At 42.0% G+C, this 17,430-nt stretch overlaps 1 protein-coding gene across 2 annotated transcripts in view; it reads right to left on the reverse strand.

Moving 5' to 3' along the window:
- The window catches only part of mbtps1 (membrane-bound transcription factor peptidase, site 1), a 28,337-nt gene extending 11,845 nt beyond the window's left edge, over positions 1 to 16,492 (reverse strand). Inside the window, exons 1-10 of one of the 2 annotated variants that reach the window (XM_046037955.1) lie at positions 16,334 to 16,492; positions 12,076 to 12,668; positions 10,377 to 10,640; positions 8,492 to 8,707; positions 8,133 to 8,243; positions 7,356 to 7,465; positions 6,505 to 6,621; positions 5,804 to 5,871; positions 4,834 to 4,936; positions 3,738 to 3,889 (exon numbers count right to left, since the gene is read on the reverse strand). In XM_046037955.1, the coding sequence (XP_045893911.1) occupies positions 3,738 to 3,889; positions 4,834 to 4,936; positions 5,804 to 5,871; positions 6,505 to 6,621; positions 7,356 to 7,465; positions 8,133 to 8,243; positions 8,492 to 8,707; positions 10,377 to 10,640; positions 12,076 to 12,277 (1,343 nt within the window). In that variant the 5' untranslated portion in view covers positions 12,278 to 12,668; positions 16,334 to 16,492. Of the gene's footprint in view, positions 1 to 3,737; positions 3,890 to 4,833; positions 4,937 to 5,803; positions 5,872 to 6,504; positions 6,622 to 7,355; positions 7,466 to 8,132; positions 8,244 to 8,491; positions 8,708 to 10,376; positions 10,641 to 11,558; positions 11,578 to 12,075; positions 12,669 to 16,333 lie in introns of those variants that run through there. The other variant, XM_046037956.1, reaches the window with a different exon arrangement.
- Between the last annotated feature and the right edge of the window lie 938 nt (positions 16,493 to 17,430).

Genomic DNA, 17,430 nt, shown 5'->3' on the forward strand with positions numbered 1-17,430 from the left:
GGGTCTTCTGCTGTTGTAGCCCATCCGCCTCAAGGTTGTGCGTGTTGTGGCTTCACAAATGCTTTGCTGCATACCTCGGTTGTAACGAGTGGTTAGTTCAGTCAAAGTTGCTCTTCTATCAGCTTGAATCAGTCGGCCCATTCTCCTCTGACCTCTAGCATCAACAAGGCATTTTCGCCCACAGGACTGCCGCATACTGGATGTTTTTCCCTTGTCACACCATTCTTTGTAAACCCTAGAAATGGTTGTGCGTGAAAATCCCAGTAACTGAGCAGATTGTGAAATACTCAGACCGGGCCGTCTGGCACCAACAACCATGCCACGCTCAAAATTGCTTAAATCACCTTTCTTTCCCATTCTGACATTCAGTTTGGAGTTCAGGAGATTGTCTTGACCAGGACCACACCCCTAAATGCATTGAAGCAACTGCCATGTGATTGGTTGATTAGATAATTGCATTAATGAGAAATTGAACAGGTGTTCCTAATAATCCTTTAGGTGAGTGTATATAGGTAGAGGAATTTTAGGTTGGTTCTCTTACCCGAGAAAACAAATAAAATAACCTACTCTTATCTTTCAATTCCTTTATGAGCTTCCAGCTAAATCTGTGTTACAGAAATACATTTCTACATACATGTTTTCTTTCTATTTTCAGTCCAAAATATAATGTTATGACTATGAATGTAAACATGGCACAACACAGTGTACTTCAAATGCAAATAAACCATCAATTATTATTTTTTTATTTGCAAGAGAATAACATTCAATAACATTTTAGCTAAGATCAAGTATTTTTTAGATTTACCAATAACAAAAGGTAGAATATAACTTGAACAAAAAAAAATTTAAAATACCAAAGGGCTTCACTGTATTTTCCTTATAAATTTGGACTTTTCCCAACCATCTGAATTTCCTGTCATGATCCTGTCACGGCTCTGGCTGTGACTCCAGGCAGTTCTGTGTATTTTCCTTGTTTTCTCCTCTCCTTGGGCCTTTCTCTTTCCCAAATTTGTGCCTTCTCATCTCCTCGATCCTTGAGCCTGTGACCTGGAAATCGATCTCAGAGCGCCATCTTGAAGGACATCTCATTTCCTAAAATGTACTTCAAGGTGCGAGGATCAAGGAGGCACAAATTTGGGAAATGATAAAGGCCCCTTGTGTATATGTGTGTGTTGTGGGCACAGCCTCTAATCATGGGCACCTGGCAGAGCAACACACCTGACTCTAATCAGTTACTGGATAAAAGCTCCAACGATTTATTGCTAGATTGTGCCATCTCTCTTGTGGTACTGTGACTCGTATCCAAACTACTTTCTTCAAGTTACCTTTTTGCTGCAGATTTTTCTCCTGTGCACCAGGATCCCTGTGTGTATGCTCCACTTCCTTGTGGAGCCAGTGTTTGCTGCAAGATGCCACCTGGACTGTGCTTCACTCTAAAAACCATTGTACCAACCTATTGTCATAATATACTTTTATTTTAAATCCCCCAACTGTTGTGTTCTGTGTCCGCGCCTGGGTCCACCCGCAAACCAAACCCTAACAGATCCCTTTAAATTCATATCCGAAAATATAACCTTCATTTCTTGACGCCACCGGCTGGAAAAAAAAAAAAAATTAAAGCTGCAAGCAGCGTTGGACGGGCCCTTGCGCTGTGACGCGCATTGGGACGTGACGCGACCGCAGTAGGTGAATTGTGGACTACGCTGTGAAAATGCCATATAAATCAAATTATTTTTGTCGAAGGGCTTACTTTCTGTTACCAGTGGGCGGCGCTATGAGGTTGAGCAAATTCTGTCGATCTGATTAATTCCCTAGGAGTAGTAAAAGGCCTTTAATCGGCTGAAAATGCACATTCAAATCAAAATGGCTGACATCCTGTCTGATTTCAGGTATGGCTCCAGGAGGCTTTTTTGTGCATCTTGGGATGATACATGTACCACAAAAGTTTTGTGCATCTTGGTGATTCGGCATGCGGGGGCTGCATCGTTGAAGGGACACTTCCTGACGCCAGCAGATGGCCCTATGAGGTTGAGCCAATTTTGACCTGAAGATTTGTTCAGGACGTGACCCTTATCAAATGTGTGAAATTTGGTAAGGATATGAGCATGTACAGCAAAGTTACAACAACTACTACAACTATACTCCAATCACCTAGACCTCCCCAACCCCCAGCTCCTCCCTCCAAGCCATCACTATTGGTGAGCACGTGGTGCTCACCAACAGTGGAGTCCTCACAAAGCTGTTCCAGCACCTCCTGGACTCTGCCTGTGTTCCCAACCAGTGGAAGGAATCCATCGTAATCCCACTGCCCAAAAAGACACCTGCTAAAGACCTGAAACACTACCGAGTAGCCTTGACATCAGTGCTGTGCAAATGTATGGAGAGGGTTGTATGCAACCATCTGTCGAACATGCTGTCCAACAAACTAGATCCGCTTCAGTTTGCCTATAAGGCAAAAAGTGGTGTAGAGGATGCATGTCTCACACTTTTAGACACTGTCACTAAACAACTGGACTTGGCACACCCACACACCAGAATTTTATTCATGGATTTTATTTCTGCTTTTAATACTGTAAACACAAACAATCTGCTGCACTGCCTCACTGACCTCCAGGTCCACACGACACTGATTTTATGGATAAAGAGTTTTTTACAAGACAGACCACAACAGGTGTTTTTAAAAGGTTTTAACTCCAGCAAGCTGGTTTTAAACACTGGACTCACCCAGGGCTGTGTCTTATCTCCCATTCTCTTCTCTGCTTATACTAACAGCATTTCCTGCAGCAGTGAAGGAATAACTCTTTTTAAGTACGCAGATGACATGGCCCTGGTGGCACACCTGACTGGCACTGATGCCCTGTCCCAATATCAACAGGCAATCAACAACCTGGTCCAAACATTTACTGATCATTCCCTGGAGCTCAATATAACAAAAACTGGAACTGTGCTGTGGGAGCAAAGTTAAAACATCCTCCCATCTCTTCCAGCCTCTCAGTATCCAGGGTCAGCTGGTAGAGCAGGTTGAGTCCTTCAAGTACCTGGGAACAGAGATCGACACCTGCCTGCCCTTCGCACTACACGCTGACTGCGTGTTCAAAAAAGTACAACAGCGCCTCCACCTGCAGAGGAAATTAAGGACTTTTCATGTCAGCAAGGATATTTTAACTCTGGTTTACTTGTCACTCACTTCATCCATTCTCACCTTCAACATCTCATCCTGGCACAACCTCCTCACAGTCAAACATAAAACCAAACTCTCCCACATAATAAACCACTGCAGCAAGATAATCGGCTCACCACAAACCCCCTTATTTGAGCTGCACAACCGTTCTGTGATCAGGAAGGCCACCCTGATCACAGGAGACTCCTCTCACCCTCTCCATCACTCTTTCCAGTTACTGCCATCAGGCAGACGATATAAAGTTCCACTTGCCGGGAAAAACATTTACAAGAAATCTTTCATACCGTCTGCAATAACCACTCTGAACAAAAAAAAAAAAAAATAGACATTGTACAGCTGCTGTTGTAATGTAGGTTTTAATTGTGCGTTTGAAGTATGTGTTTAAATGTATGTTTTTAAAGGAGCCTTTTATTTTGGGACAGACAATAAAGCTATCTATCTATAAACACACAGCTGAACAACAACCTCATAAAACCCCAACAGTTTAAGAGTCTTGACTTTCTAGCAAACATAAAAAGTTCAAACTCCAGACACTTAATGACAACATGATACTGACCTGGCCAGGAGAGTAACGGCACCAGCCACCACAGGAGAAGCCACGCTAGTGCCAGACAGAGAGCGACATCCCTCCTTCATTCCTGATCCTCGAACACCTGAACCGTAGGTGACGATGTCAGGCTTCACCCTGCCATAGCCCCCCGGCAGCTCCTGCACAGAGATGAGAGGCAGATACAGATAATGAGATAACGGCAGAGACCGACAGAGTGCTTCCACATAACATTTCCTAGAGCTTGTCCTTTTAGAGCATGTTGAGCCACATTTTGAAGTGAAATACTGTATCGCCTCATACACGTTTATACTGAACAACAAGAGTGAGAGCTGGGACCAAATTTTTAAATAGCCCTTATTCACACTAAAACGTATGTTTCAGTTCATGTCATTACACCTACTCCAACAAGTCACACTCTAGTCAGGGAGTCACTTTAAAGTCACCATACAACTCTAGCAAAACTCCACTACTATTAAAAAATAAGGGCATCCAGCAGACACCAGGTGTTGACTGACTAGTGATAACGACTGACAGGTAGATGCACGCTATCACACAATGCCAACACACAGAAAGGCACAGACAAAGCAGAAAGTAAAAATGACTAGAAAACAGTGGAAAGGTAGAGCAAAAGTAGAGAAAACTGCATTTAAAACGGCTGAATGTTGAACTGTTTGATGTATCCAGGTTGGAGAGCTGAGTGGGTGAGTGAGTGCTGTCTGTTCCTTATGGCCTCTTCAAGGCTGGCTTACAGTGGTTGAGGGGGCAGAGAGATCAGAGAGTGAAGCCTTAATCAGATGTCTGCTTTGGGCTATTACTGATAAAAAAATGTTGTGTGCATGTGTGAGAGAGAGAGAGTGTGTGTGTGTGTGTGTGTGTGTGTGAGAAAATGGCTGATGGGATGTGGATGAGGGATCAGGAGCTTACATTACGGTTGACTAGCTTCTAGAGCAGAGGGTAGGTCTCTGAGGTAGATGTCTGCTCTAAAACTGATAAATGATATGGAGAGCGTCTGTGTGGGAGTGTGTGTGTGTGTGTGTGTGTGTGTGTGTGTGTGTGTGTGTGTGTGTGTGTGTGTGTGTGTGTGTGTGGTGGAGTTACTCACCCAGGTGGTCATGCCTCTGGAGGAAAACCTAGCAATATTGTCCTCAAAGTCGATCCCTCCAACCCCGATCACGTCCATCTGGTCTGCTGGGTTGTTCAAGGTGCTGAGGGACAGAGACTTACTTTACTTCATTTACAAAACCCAGGGAACAGGTCACAGATCCATCTGGGCACTATAACATTAGAGTGCAACAGAATTAAAAAAGAATTTCCTGTTTTGTCTTTTTAATGATCTTTTATAGAGAACGAATAGGTAGCAGATGTTCAGCAGGGTATTAAAACCCAGCTGGTCAGGGGTTCATTTGGATAATTAAAGCGGTCAAAGTTGTGTAGTGGAAGTTTGCATTTCTGTGCAAATGAACAAGAATTTCATTATAAAACTACAGAGAAATTCTTCTACAATGATAACAATTAGGAAAGTATCCATTTGAACTTTGACTTGGCTTCAAAACACACTGAAAATGACTTGCAGTGAGACTGTGTAACCTTTACAGTATCCTCTGACCTGGGCTTCTGCAGGGTTCACCAGCTTGAATGTAGGACTTTTTAAATACCACGTCAAATGCAATTTAATACCGTTTTCACAGTCATATCAGGTCATCGACACTTGCCCATTATGAGTCGACGAGGTCAGACGGCACTGACTGAAACTCCAATCTTGAGGATTCAAGAGCCTCCTGCGTGCACAGTCTACTGTCGCACCAGTCCTTCCTGTAGTTTATACATGTATAAAGTCTCCCAACAACTTGCAATAGCAGAAAATGTATGTACAGCTAAAGTTACTGCCTAAATCAGGAAATAAAAAATATTCAAGACATTTGTAAATGACATTTTTTGAGGGAACTGACTTCAATGCTTTTTAGGCATTTTTAATAAGGCTTTTCAAGACTTGCAGACACCCTGACTGAGACAAGAGTGAGATGATTCAAGATCCAAATGCCATTGTTTTGATGTTGAAGTGATTGGCATACCCATACAGAGGTCCATCGTTGCCAATAGCAGAGACCATGATCACTTTGTTGGCAGTGAGCTCCCACACCTGTCAATCAAACAAGAAAATCAACTAAGTTGGTGGTTGGTGTTATTTTAGCTGCAATAAGGTAACAAAGTATGAGAGAACTGACGCTGGTGGACCTCCTTTGCCAAGGAGGTTTCCAGACGCATGAGTCTGCTTCTTGCACACACTACACTAAAATCTTAACATGCTGATCCATGTTCCTGTCGTTCAGTATTTCCCATGAAGCCCTGTAAACGGGCAAACGCCTTGGGGTTGTCAACTTGTAACAACAAAATTAGACATTTCTACATTCAGTGTTCAATGGAGCAGGCGACGTGGTGTTTTTGTGCTCATCTGTGAGCAGTGAACATGTTGCAGAGGAGAAAATGTTCCCATGCACGTGTCTACTTACCTGGTTTGACCCGTTTTGGCTGACAGTTGAACTGTTCACTTTTCCAGCTCATTAGCACATGAAAAGGCTGTAACTTAGAGGGAGGAATGGTAGTGTGCGAACTATTTCTTGCCTAGAAAAACATCAAAACATCTGCTACCAGTTTTCATCGACCTGGTCAAATATCAGTCAAGATGGTCCAAATGCTACCATGACTGTAGCATTGATCCCGTGTGTGGCTCTTTCTGACAACCCGTCCCTGTTTTTGGATTAGAGTCTGTTACCTTATCAACAAAGGGGTGGTCCATGAAGTCAGGGCCTCCAATGCTGAGGTTGAGAACATCAATCTTCTTCAGGATAGCATAGTTGAAAGCATCCAGGAACCATGAGGTGTACGATACCTGATTAAAGACAGATTTTGGCACATCATTGACTTATGAGGAAGGCTCATGATACTATTAGTGTTATCCGAGTGTTTTGTTCTTGTTGGATCACAACAGTATAGCCGGTGTTTCCCACATATAGACTTTACATGGGTGGGCCGTCCAGGGATAGTAACGGCTGCCAAAGTATTTGAGAAAGTCAGAGAGAGTGAGAAAGAGTCATACAGCGAAAGAATGAATGTCATGGAAAGGACAGACAGTTGGGAACGTGTCATAAATCAGAGAAATGTGACCGTGGGAAGGAAACTGGGAGAGGGAAATGAAATACGGGAGACTCCCATGAAAATCAGGAGGGTTGGCAAGTATGAGCTAACCGCAGTTAACTTTAGTGGTCTCCTTTGTTTACTTCCATATGACAGCATGCAACACCGCATTAATTCATCTGCGCACGCGGGTCACTTGCAGGCAGTGGACAGTTCACATATCAGTCGGATATGGGCTACATTTGGGCTACCACCTCTAAAGCTCAATAATCAACATGTCATAACTTGCTTTTAATCCATACAAAAAGTAGCTTTTATAGTAGGTAGTTTTACAGACGTTACATTCCTTTAAGTCACCTAAAAAAAATCATCACCTTCTCTAGCAAATACATTTCTTGGAGCTTTTATTTATCCATTCATTAATATTTTGTTTAACCACATTTACTACAGCTGGACTAGCACAGCGCTATGTTGAGAGCATTTATGTACCTGGTTGTTGGTGAACACTCTGAAGATGTGCAGCTCTGAGTCGGGGGCAAAGCCCTGACACTCCCTCATGCTGGCTATCACTCCTGCTACAAATGTACCATGGCCCAGACCTGAAAAAGAGGTTGACGATCATCCAACCATCTTTATCTCTCACAAACACACCTTTTCGGTCTTGTTCAAGCACTCCACGTGCTGCTTCAGCCAACTTTTGGGCTTCCACCACACTCCAACACACAACATACACAGTACATCCTGACAATTCAGTAGTATTAGTACTAACCATCATCAATAGCATAATTAAACAGAGGAGGGCAGTGACCAGAAACAATTACTCAGTTACACATACTTAAGTTGATTGATTGTACGTGTCAGAGTAGTTTTAATGCAGTATACTTTTTAGGTCGCACGCCTCTGGAGCAACTAGGGGTTAAGTGTTTTGCACAGTGGGGAGTTGAACCCAGATCTCTCACACCAAAGGCATGTGCCTTATCCACTGCTCCATCACCACATATTCATGCACTACTTCAACTCTACACTACTACATTTTTCCTTTTCTTGTTCTATTTCTTTAATTACTCGCTACTGAAGTCGTTTTTTCCGGTAAATAAGTAGTTGTTTTCATAAACATCTAATCGAATACTTTTTTGGGGGCAAAGTAACTGTACTTTTACTTGAGTACCGTTTTTGGCTACTCTACCCATCTCTCTCATAAACATAGTGTATCATCATGTACAAAGCTAGTCAACAGCCGTCATCGACATGCGTTTTCCTTCTCACCATCATCCAGTGTCTTTTCATTTGTCCAGTTGGTCCTTTCCTTTACGTTCTTAAAATGTGGGTGCTTCTCGCTCAGGCCTGTATCAAACACCGCCACCTTCACACCAGAACCTGTCCACACACACAAGAGACAGACTAAATCAATCTCATTTAAAGCAAATGGAGTGTCACCAATAACTCCAGCAACATGTTCCAAGAAGTGCATACTATTGTCAAGACCAAAAACAGATAAAGATGTTCTCTTAGTTTGTCATGATTATTCTTTCATTAAGAGCAATCCTTCATTCCTGTTTGATCTTATAAACATTTAGTGGCAGATGTCTGTCCTATTAAAGAAGTCAAAAGGTCTGAGGTCTAACCGGTGTGTCCCATCTGCCAGAGTACGTCCGCCTGCAGGATCTGGGCAACGTGGCGGGGGATGGCTCGCAGCAGACGCCGGCTGGAGTGGCGACCGGTGGCGTGCCAGAAACCTGAGCCCAGTGACAGGCTGGTGCGTCTGAACGGGCGGGACGACTGCCACGACTGCGATTTTTGCATCCCACGGGTGGCGTTGCAGGGCGCAGCAGGTTCGGGTGCTACGGAGACACAACACATGCAAATGTCTTTTACGTGCTGATTTCAGGTTTAAATTTTAGAATTGTGCTTAGGATTTGAAATTCTACTTGGACACACACAGACATTTTGTTACTTGCAATGTTGCTAAATGAACAACTTCCCCTCCATGAAAGGCTGCAGCTAATAATGACATGCCCTGTTACTACGGTCTGCCACTTCAGCTGCTCCTGCAGACAACACACTCTTCCTGTTAACCTAATCATGCTCATCATGTTCTGATCCCTCATTTCAAGTCATTTCTTCCTCTTTCTTTCTTTCTCCCTCCCTCCTTCTGTCTTTTAGCTGTGACGCGAGGCTGATCACCCCAGCCCCATTGGAGCCAATCTCATCACAGTTTGGATCACTTGGACAGAACAAATTATCACTAGGTCATTAGCAAACCGCAGCAGAGCCCTGTAGGGTGTTTTATGCCTTTAAAGTAAGAGTGAAATGCAGGGTGAGGTATTCTCTTATCACTCCTACTAATGAATTGCCACACTAGACAGCTTCTGCATGGAATGGAATTGAGTCATGCAACAGAATTCCAGTTAACATGGACCTTTTCTCAGGTATTCCACTTTATAACCGGGTTCAAAGCTTATCTACACCAATCTACATTCCCAGGAGGACAGATAGACACCACAGCCACTTTCCAACCCCTGATTGCTTCCATTTACTTCAATTCAATTCAGCGCACGTGACATAAATCATTCAACATGCACTCTCATGCATTCAAAAGATATTCGGTAAACAAACCTACTAACTTGGTTATTTATTGAGCTGAACATGGCAACACTTGCTCTTCAGTATTTTCATAAACTTCCCCGGAATGCTCCAGTTGAGGCTCTTTTTATATATAGTTTATGGCTGTATGGTCTGGTGTCATGACCTGCTTAAAGCTTGAAGGAAGCTTCTATGTGAGTATGAATGGGTTGAAGAGGAGTCGGTTTGAAGGTTCCTCCCATTTACTTCCATTATAACTGAACATTATAGCTGAACATGAAACAGAGCCGATAACATAAACTATAACAACTAATAAACTCTTCCTATCATATGATGTTTTTATTATCCCAAATGCTTCGCACAGTAGATACCGTTTCATTAAGTCCAATTTTTTTAAATTCAGATGGAGTTTCACAGAGATTTAAAATGAAACAACCCTGACTAAGAACTTCTTCAGGACATGAAATGTTTCATGCGTGACACATGGCCTCCATACTGGTGCTGCATGTGTATATGCAGGCTGTGGGCACACTGAAGTCTTTCATCCAGTGCCAGGCACCCACTGTCCAGGCAAGCCCCACCACACTGACTCACCTACTCCCTCCCAGGGTGAACAAACACAAGACGTTCTCTGTCCTTCTTCCCATCCCCCAACACCTCACACACATACACACACACCCAGCATCAACACCCACAAGTTGGCCTGCACTTCACATGAAGATATAAAATCCTTTCTTACACCACAAACACAATGGAGAGAGAAAGGCATCCTCCAGCTCAACAAACAAAGAGAGATTCTGTGAACTGTAGCAGACACAAACAGCTTTCTGTATCTTTTCAGTTTTATATTTCATGGGTGGACGTGCCAACCGCGGAGACGCTGTTATCTTTTCCCCCTACACAGTAACACCATATTGTCAGACTTACAGGGAACATATTTGAGCAAGCGGAACACTTTGCGTTGCGGTGTGACCCTCTTGATGTAAGGGTGGTCCTCTAAGGTCAGGAGGCTGCTAGGCGTAGCTTGACGGATGTGGACCAGCTCGAAATCACTGGGGAAGTCTGAGGCTGGGTTTTCTCTGGGAACAATGTGCCAATCCAGCGCTCCGTCCCCGGCGTTCCGCAGGGCGCTGCTGATGTACAGGTTGCGAGCTTTGGCCGAGAAATACCCTGTAAATCCTACGATGTACTCTGGAGAGACAGAGAGGGGAAGGTTTTTAAAGAACATACAGGAAATGAGATGTGCTCACACAGTGTGTATTCGGGTGAGTCACATTTGCTTGGACCCACGGCCCAATTCAAGCAGGTTCAAGCTGTTTGTTAGCACACAGCCTGCTGACTGCTGAGGAGTGTTTGAGCAACACACAAAGAAAGTCAATGTACGTTAATAAAATATATAACATCTCTTCTGGAATCAGTAAAGTTGCAGACAGTGACATTATATGAGAGTCAGTTATTATGAACAAATCAGGTGTTTTACATTAGCTTTTATTTTTCTGATTCCTTTCTTTCTGTCCCTGAGACAGATGATTGATTGAAAAAAAAAAAAAACAACAAAACCATCTGTTGATTTGCTTTCCAAACAAAAAATTCTAATTCAAAAACAACTCAGGTTTTTATTCCTGTGTCAGAATTTATATAACTGATGGACGGAGCCTGAATAGCAAGTTGTGCAAACTATAGATGGATAGGGTGTGCCATATCCTCATCTCAGCACAACTCCAATGTAATGCCCTGTTGTAACTGACACCTGGGTGTGCCTTAGGGCTCATACAGATGGGGTTACATCTTGATATTCAGTGGATAAAAACATAGGCTATATTAAGTTCCTGCAACATTATCAGTTTGAATCGCTTATGACTCTGTTGCATTTTATCTTGATCTCTCACTGTTGTGGTTCCAGCAAGAATAAATCCAAGCATTTCTTAATGAATATATTCAGTCATTTGTATCAAAAGATTAAAACCGCCTGTTTTTCAGGTTCCACCGTTTATTAACTTCCGTGTCGTTTGGCTTGCTTGATGTATTTCAACAAAATCCAAAGCACTTCCTGGTATCTCTATAATGATTTTTTCCTAAACTGATTTCTAAACTATAAGCAACTCTCACCCATTCAGCCTCAGCACTGACTGTTGAGTCTCTGCCCAGGTTCTCCCCGACATCTGATGGACTGAGGTCAGGAATTAATTTGAGGAAATAACAATATGTCAAATAGTAAACCAGTATTCCCACCATGGTGTACTTCTTAAAGTTGGACTGTTGCAAAGCAAAGAAACATTAAAACCTTCATTACAACTAAACAGTACACAAAACAAGCTTGACTCCGTAACAGAAGTTTTGAGAAAGCCTTTCATAGTCATTGGATTACTATCTGGAAATGGCTTTTGACTGATTGGGACCGTTATCCCAAAGTTATTGGAAGACTGAGTATCTCAGCCAATTATTAAAGGTATCATCCCTTATTAAGGGCCAACATGATCAGGACATCCCTATACTAGATATTCCCTGACTTACCCACAGAATTTAGTAAAATCTTTGACTCCACTTTATAAAAAAAACAGAGTTTCCACAGCTTATAAACACACCATTAAAAACATATCCACCAGTGTGAACAATTCCTTCCTACCATGTTCCACCGTCTTGGAGGAGAATTCCAGTTTGAGGGTTAACTGGGAGCAGTTGGAGCCAGATGATGAAGGAAGGGGGTCTGGGTTGGGGGCGTGGTCAGATCCAGATTTGGCTCCTCCAGTTGGCTCCATCCCGACCAAAGGCAGGAAGCCCACCAGCAGCCCCAAAAGCACGGATGCCCACACAGGAAGCAGGAGCATTTTGAGTTGTAAACGTAGCGCAAACAATCAGTTTGACCAGGCCCTTTGACACTCGGCAAACCGGCAGGTGTGCTGTTTCAGATGAGCAGCTAAAACCTGGTTCAGAGTCAGGGGTTGGGACAGTGCATTTCAGGTCCAAAGCTCCAAAAATGAGTCCATACTGCAAACGGCCTGAGCAGTTAGATTAATTTCTTTCTGCGTTTTCTCTCCATGGCGGTTGTCCACGGTGGAGGTCAGTGGCACAGCCAGAGTAGAAACATTTTCGTCATGTTGACAACTGGAGGAGGCAACCAGGAAGAGCAGTGGATGGATGGGAGGAAGGCGGGAGCAGCGGTGGAGGAAGGTGTTGGTGTCAATTTAGGAGTTCCACTGCAGTCCTTCTTGCTTTTGTCTGAAAAGGAAAAAAGAAAAACAACTAAATTTAATGGTTAGGACAAAGCTTGTTGACATTTAAATGGAAGGACTTGAGCACAGTATAAGTACAATATATGTTTTATACCATATCTACCAGCACTGAATAAATCTTCAAACTTGCTATTGCACACACAAACATGAATTCTTATCACTTCAAATTAATGGCAAATGGATTTTGTGACCCTGCAAGCACATACGCCGAGCATATGGAATCAAGGCTCCATTAGTTTCACAGCTGTGGCTGTAAAAAGATCTACATCTGATGGCCAACACCCAAGATTCAGATTAGAGCCTGACAACACTGTTGTTTTGAGGCCAGTACCCCACAATCTTATTATTTAAGCATAATGAAAATATAATAACCATTAATCGTCTGCTATTTGTTTTTGCACAAAACCCCCGCATAATGTGTTTGGCAATGAATCTTCAAATGTGTTTTTAGAGAGTTATGAACCTGAAAGATAATGGTTTAGTATCGTCTCTTTTTCCTCCTATTTGTAAGAGGAAAAGTTTGTCATTCTTTCTTTCAAAAGTTACAAGGCCTCATTTTGATTTCAGAAAACTAAGATCATGTCAGCATAACAATATAGACTATAAACATTTATTGCTACTCTTTACTGACCTGCATATATGCAATGAAGATATGACTATATCAGCCAGGCTTAATCTTTATCAACCAAACTCTACTCAGGTGCAGCTCTATCGGTCTATCGAAACTGAATGAAAGGGTGTTCGTGTGTTTTTGAGATTGAGATTTTCTATCCCATCGTGCAGCGTTCAGAGATAGGAGTGTTTCCTCTGCTGGACAAAGGGGAAGGAAAGGGAGGTGTTGGGTGCAGAGAGATGTGGTATTAAGCACTCCTTCCATCATTTAGCCGCTCATGAAGAGTTTGTGCTGCCCTCAGAGAACAACCCTGTTACTAGATAGAGCACGTACACAGAGATAAAACTATCTTACCTGCAAGGATGGCTTACTGAGTTATACAGAAACAGCCAACAACAACTAACCGCAGACCCACTGAAGAAACTCAACACTCCCAACTGCTTTTAAACAAACTCTCATCCAAAACAACAAACAATGAAACCAATCCTACATCGCACAAAGATCTTTCCGAGTAGATACACACTACAGATACACAGACACACTACCAACCAGCACAAAAAGAATCAGCTAGACCGGCTAGACTGACCTGACACACACACATATACAGACACACACATTCCTGTATCCTTTGGGGCTGCATCAAAAGGGAAATTCTGGGCAGGTACAGGATAATTTCCCTCTGGTCCAAGGCTTGGACAAACCAGTAATAAAATACACATCAACAGACACTGCAAGACACACACACACACACTCATTTGCCAAGCTCAACACCAGAGCTCATGAGAACCAGCTCCACGCTGACTGAGGGTCCAGCCCCAGTTACATAAGACGACCTCCCTTTCCTGCAGGATCTGTAACCGCCTCCTGCCTTACACCAGAGGGACACAGAGGATGGGCTTTCAGTTCCAGTTCCACACATTTAAGAGGATTTTAGGTATTGATTTCATTGATTAACATTCACAAAACCCTCTCAGTGACGGCTAGCGTGCCGTGGAGCAGTTGCTCTCTGAGGGCTGAGCTTTATCGCTGCACAGAACACTTGTGCAACATGTTCCAGAGCTGAGTGTGCAGTTATGCAGTAAGCAACATGCACGTGTTAGTATACCTTTAGCCTATTTATCCAGGCAGGCATGACGCTATTGTCACTACAAATCAAACGCGCCCATCGAAAGGATGAAAACAAGTTGACCACCCCGTCAATTATTGTAAACTTGTGTGCGCACTATTTAGCAGCAGGCACACTAGTGGGTTTGATTGCTATGAAGAGAGAAGCAAAAAACAAACAAAGAGATTTAGTTAGCATAGCAGTGTATAAACAAGTCCAGACTCTGTTCCCTAAGGTTTACTTGTGGTGATGATATCTAAAGAAGCCATTTACTATCGAATCGCTTCAGTATAATTTAGGGAGTCTTGTTCATTATTTATATTTGTTTAAGAAGATTGCAACTTCTGTAAAAAAGAAAAATCACAGCCAACATGTAAAGCGCTACAGTTGTCTGTGTCTTTAGTTTAAGCTTAAGTTGCTCATAATAATCATACAGCTGCAAAGAGCCCAAGTGCAGAGGAGTAAACTGTTTCAAGATAAAATTTCAAAATACTAAAATAGAGTCAATGTGTGATATGGTCTCCGAGTGGGATTGGACTAAAACTATAAAGAAAGCTTAAGTAAAGTGAGTTTCCTGTGTTGTGAAGGACACACTGAAGCCCATATAAAAAAAATTCATTACACTAATCAGAAATTACACAAAATCCTCGTCCTTACTTTCATTTTGTGTGTGTGGTCCCATGACTACCCCCTGCACAGCCTTAATGATACAGTAGATACAAAATGCACATACGGCCGTGCACAAGTCATGCAAGTGTAGACTGCATAATTAAAAGCCCCTCGCTGGTCTGGTCTGACAGGAGGGGGCTCAATCGCTAGTTCCGGCTCGGGGCAGGATCCCTGTGAGACAACAATGCACGGCTAACAACTACTGGTTTTAGACCCAGGGCTGTATAAATAGCCCCACTGTTTAGGGCAGGGCTGTAAAAGACTACCTGTGTCAACAAAACACCAAGCAAAAAAACTGGCATCAAAGCTCCAGGCAAATATAGATTAGTAGCTAGGAAAGGACCCCCACCCCAATCAGAGAGGCCCACAGCAGAGTAACCAATCTACAAGCAGGACTCGGTTCTTTAACTGTTAGCAGAGGGGTCCCTTTGAAAATTTCTTTCAGCTGAATTTTGGTGAAACTGTACCAGATTTATCAGGAACCATGCCTCCTCCAAAAGAATGAGACAAAAGCAGGAATAAATATTAGAAAGATAGACTACCAGATGTTAACAGCAGCTATTTTGTTGATAAAAAGATGTTTGAATATTTCTACAGTGTGTATCCCATAAAGGGCCATCGGGGTGCAGGGCACACAGCATCTTAACTTGTCTCAACAATGATCCAGCCTTAATTTTGTTCTACTTAGTGTTTGTGTTTGACTCTCTGAGAAAACCAAACCCACACACGTTTAAATACAAGTAGTTTACATTAGGGTGCATAAAAGGTTCAAGTGTTACCAGGATTTACCTTAGGCACAATTTCAGCGTCGATCAGGCCACGAGATTAAATAACGTTAACAGTTTACTGCTTTCCAGTGAAACACAACCTTTATTAAAAAAAACTAAACATGTTAGCTGAGTTACAAAGCTAGGTTAGTTAGTTAGCAAACGTTAAGTCCAATATCAAAACAAAGCTATTTAGCCACACAGAAGCAACGACTTTATCAGCAAAACAATGCAAGCGTCAGCAGACAGATGCTGAGGCTAAATATCTCTGAAAACAATTATTTTATCAACAGTAAATAGTTATTTCAAACCCATTTAAACGCGTGTTAATGTTGCAAAAGCTACACGTTTCCACCAGAGATGGGTTTTGTAAACAAGACATGCTAATCGATTTTTCAGACCAAGCAGTCTTTCACATGTACAGCATTAGCTAGCTAACGTTAGCTTAGTAGTTTTTTACAGTATCTGCTGGTGCTTTGTGTGTTTATTATACTCACGGGGCTGAACAACGTCTCACACGCCACAGTTATCTGTATGTATCGTTTACTACCCCTGTATTCATGAGCTGATAGCTATTCGGAAGGTAGTTTAATGTCCACAGAACAAAAGCTAGCAGCAAACTCACTAAACGCTACAGCCGCAGACCACTGACGTCTGGTTATGACGGGTTGCCAGGTTTGGTTAACTTATGCTCCTAAACCGCTGAGCAGTTAACTCCGCGAGACATTTCAGATAATATATATATAATATATATCGGGAAGAGATAACTGTTTTCCTGCATTGTTTTTTTAATAGAAACTTAAACTATAATTCACGTAAGAAAATAGCTGTCATGTTTAATTTCTTCTTGCACTTCAAAGGTACCTCTGATCATAGTGCGTGAAGCGTTGTTTCAAATTTGGCAACCCACATGGCCTCCAGCTGGTCCAGCTTTCACGGCCATGCTGCGGTTCTGCCAGCAGTGGGCGCTGTTTACTGTCAGGCAAAGAAGACAGAAATAAAAGATTAAACCATATTTCAAGTAAAACACATTTAAAGTTTAAAAAAAGTCAGAAATTTAAATTCATCTTTTACTGTCTCCAGAAGTTTGGTTTTAATAAAGTACAAATTTCCTTACTATTTAGCCTTACTTTCATTTGTCAACTGACAACTGTGATTAAAATTAGTAGATAATATGCGTTACAAAAATGATCATAGTTCACTAGATTTCAAAAATCACAAGCAAAGTCACATGATTTATTTTTAGTATTTTGAGTGCTGATGATAGGTTATCACTATCACATTACAATTCAATACCCTTGGTTAAGAACATTAGGAGATTGTTTTTGGCCACAGCGGCACCCTGCTTATGTCTAAAAATTATTATTATTTTGATCGTTTGACATTTTAGTAATTGTGTTGTTTTTACATTTGATACTGATTTCTATTTTTAAATTTATTATTATATTTTTTTTAATCAATTAATAAAAAAGAATGTTGTCTATTAATATACACAAATACACACAAGTTACTGTTTCATTTATTTTATTTAAATTTTTATATATATTTAAAAGATTTTTACACACACACACACCTTACTGTTTTATTTAATTAT

This window comes from Micropterus dolomieu, linkage group LG22, assembly GCF_021292245.1.
Source record: "Micropterus dolomieu isolate WLL.071019.BEF.003 ecotype Adirondacks linkage group LG22, ASM2129224v1, whole genome shotgun sequence".
NCBI classification, from domain to species: Eukaryota; Metazoa; Chordata; class Actinopteri; order Centrarchiformes; family Centrarchidae; genus Micropterus; species Micropterus dolomieu.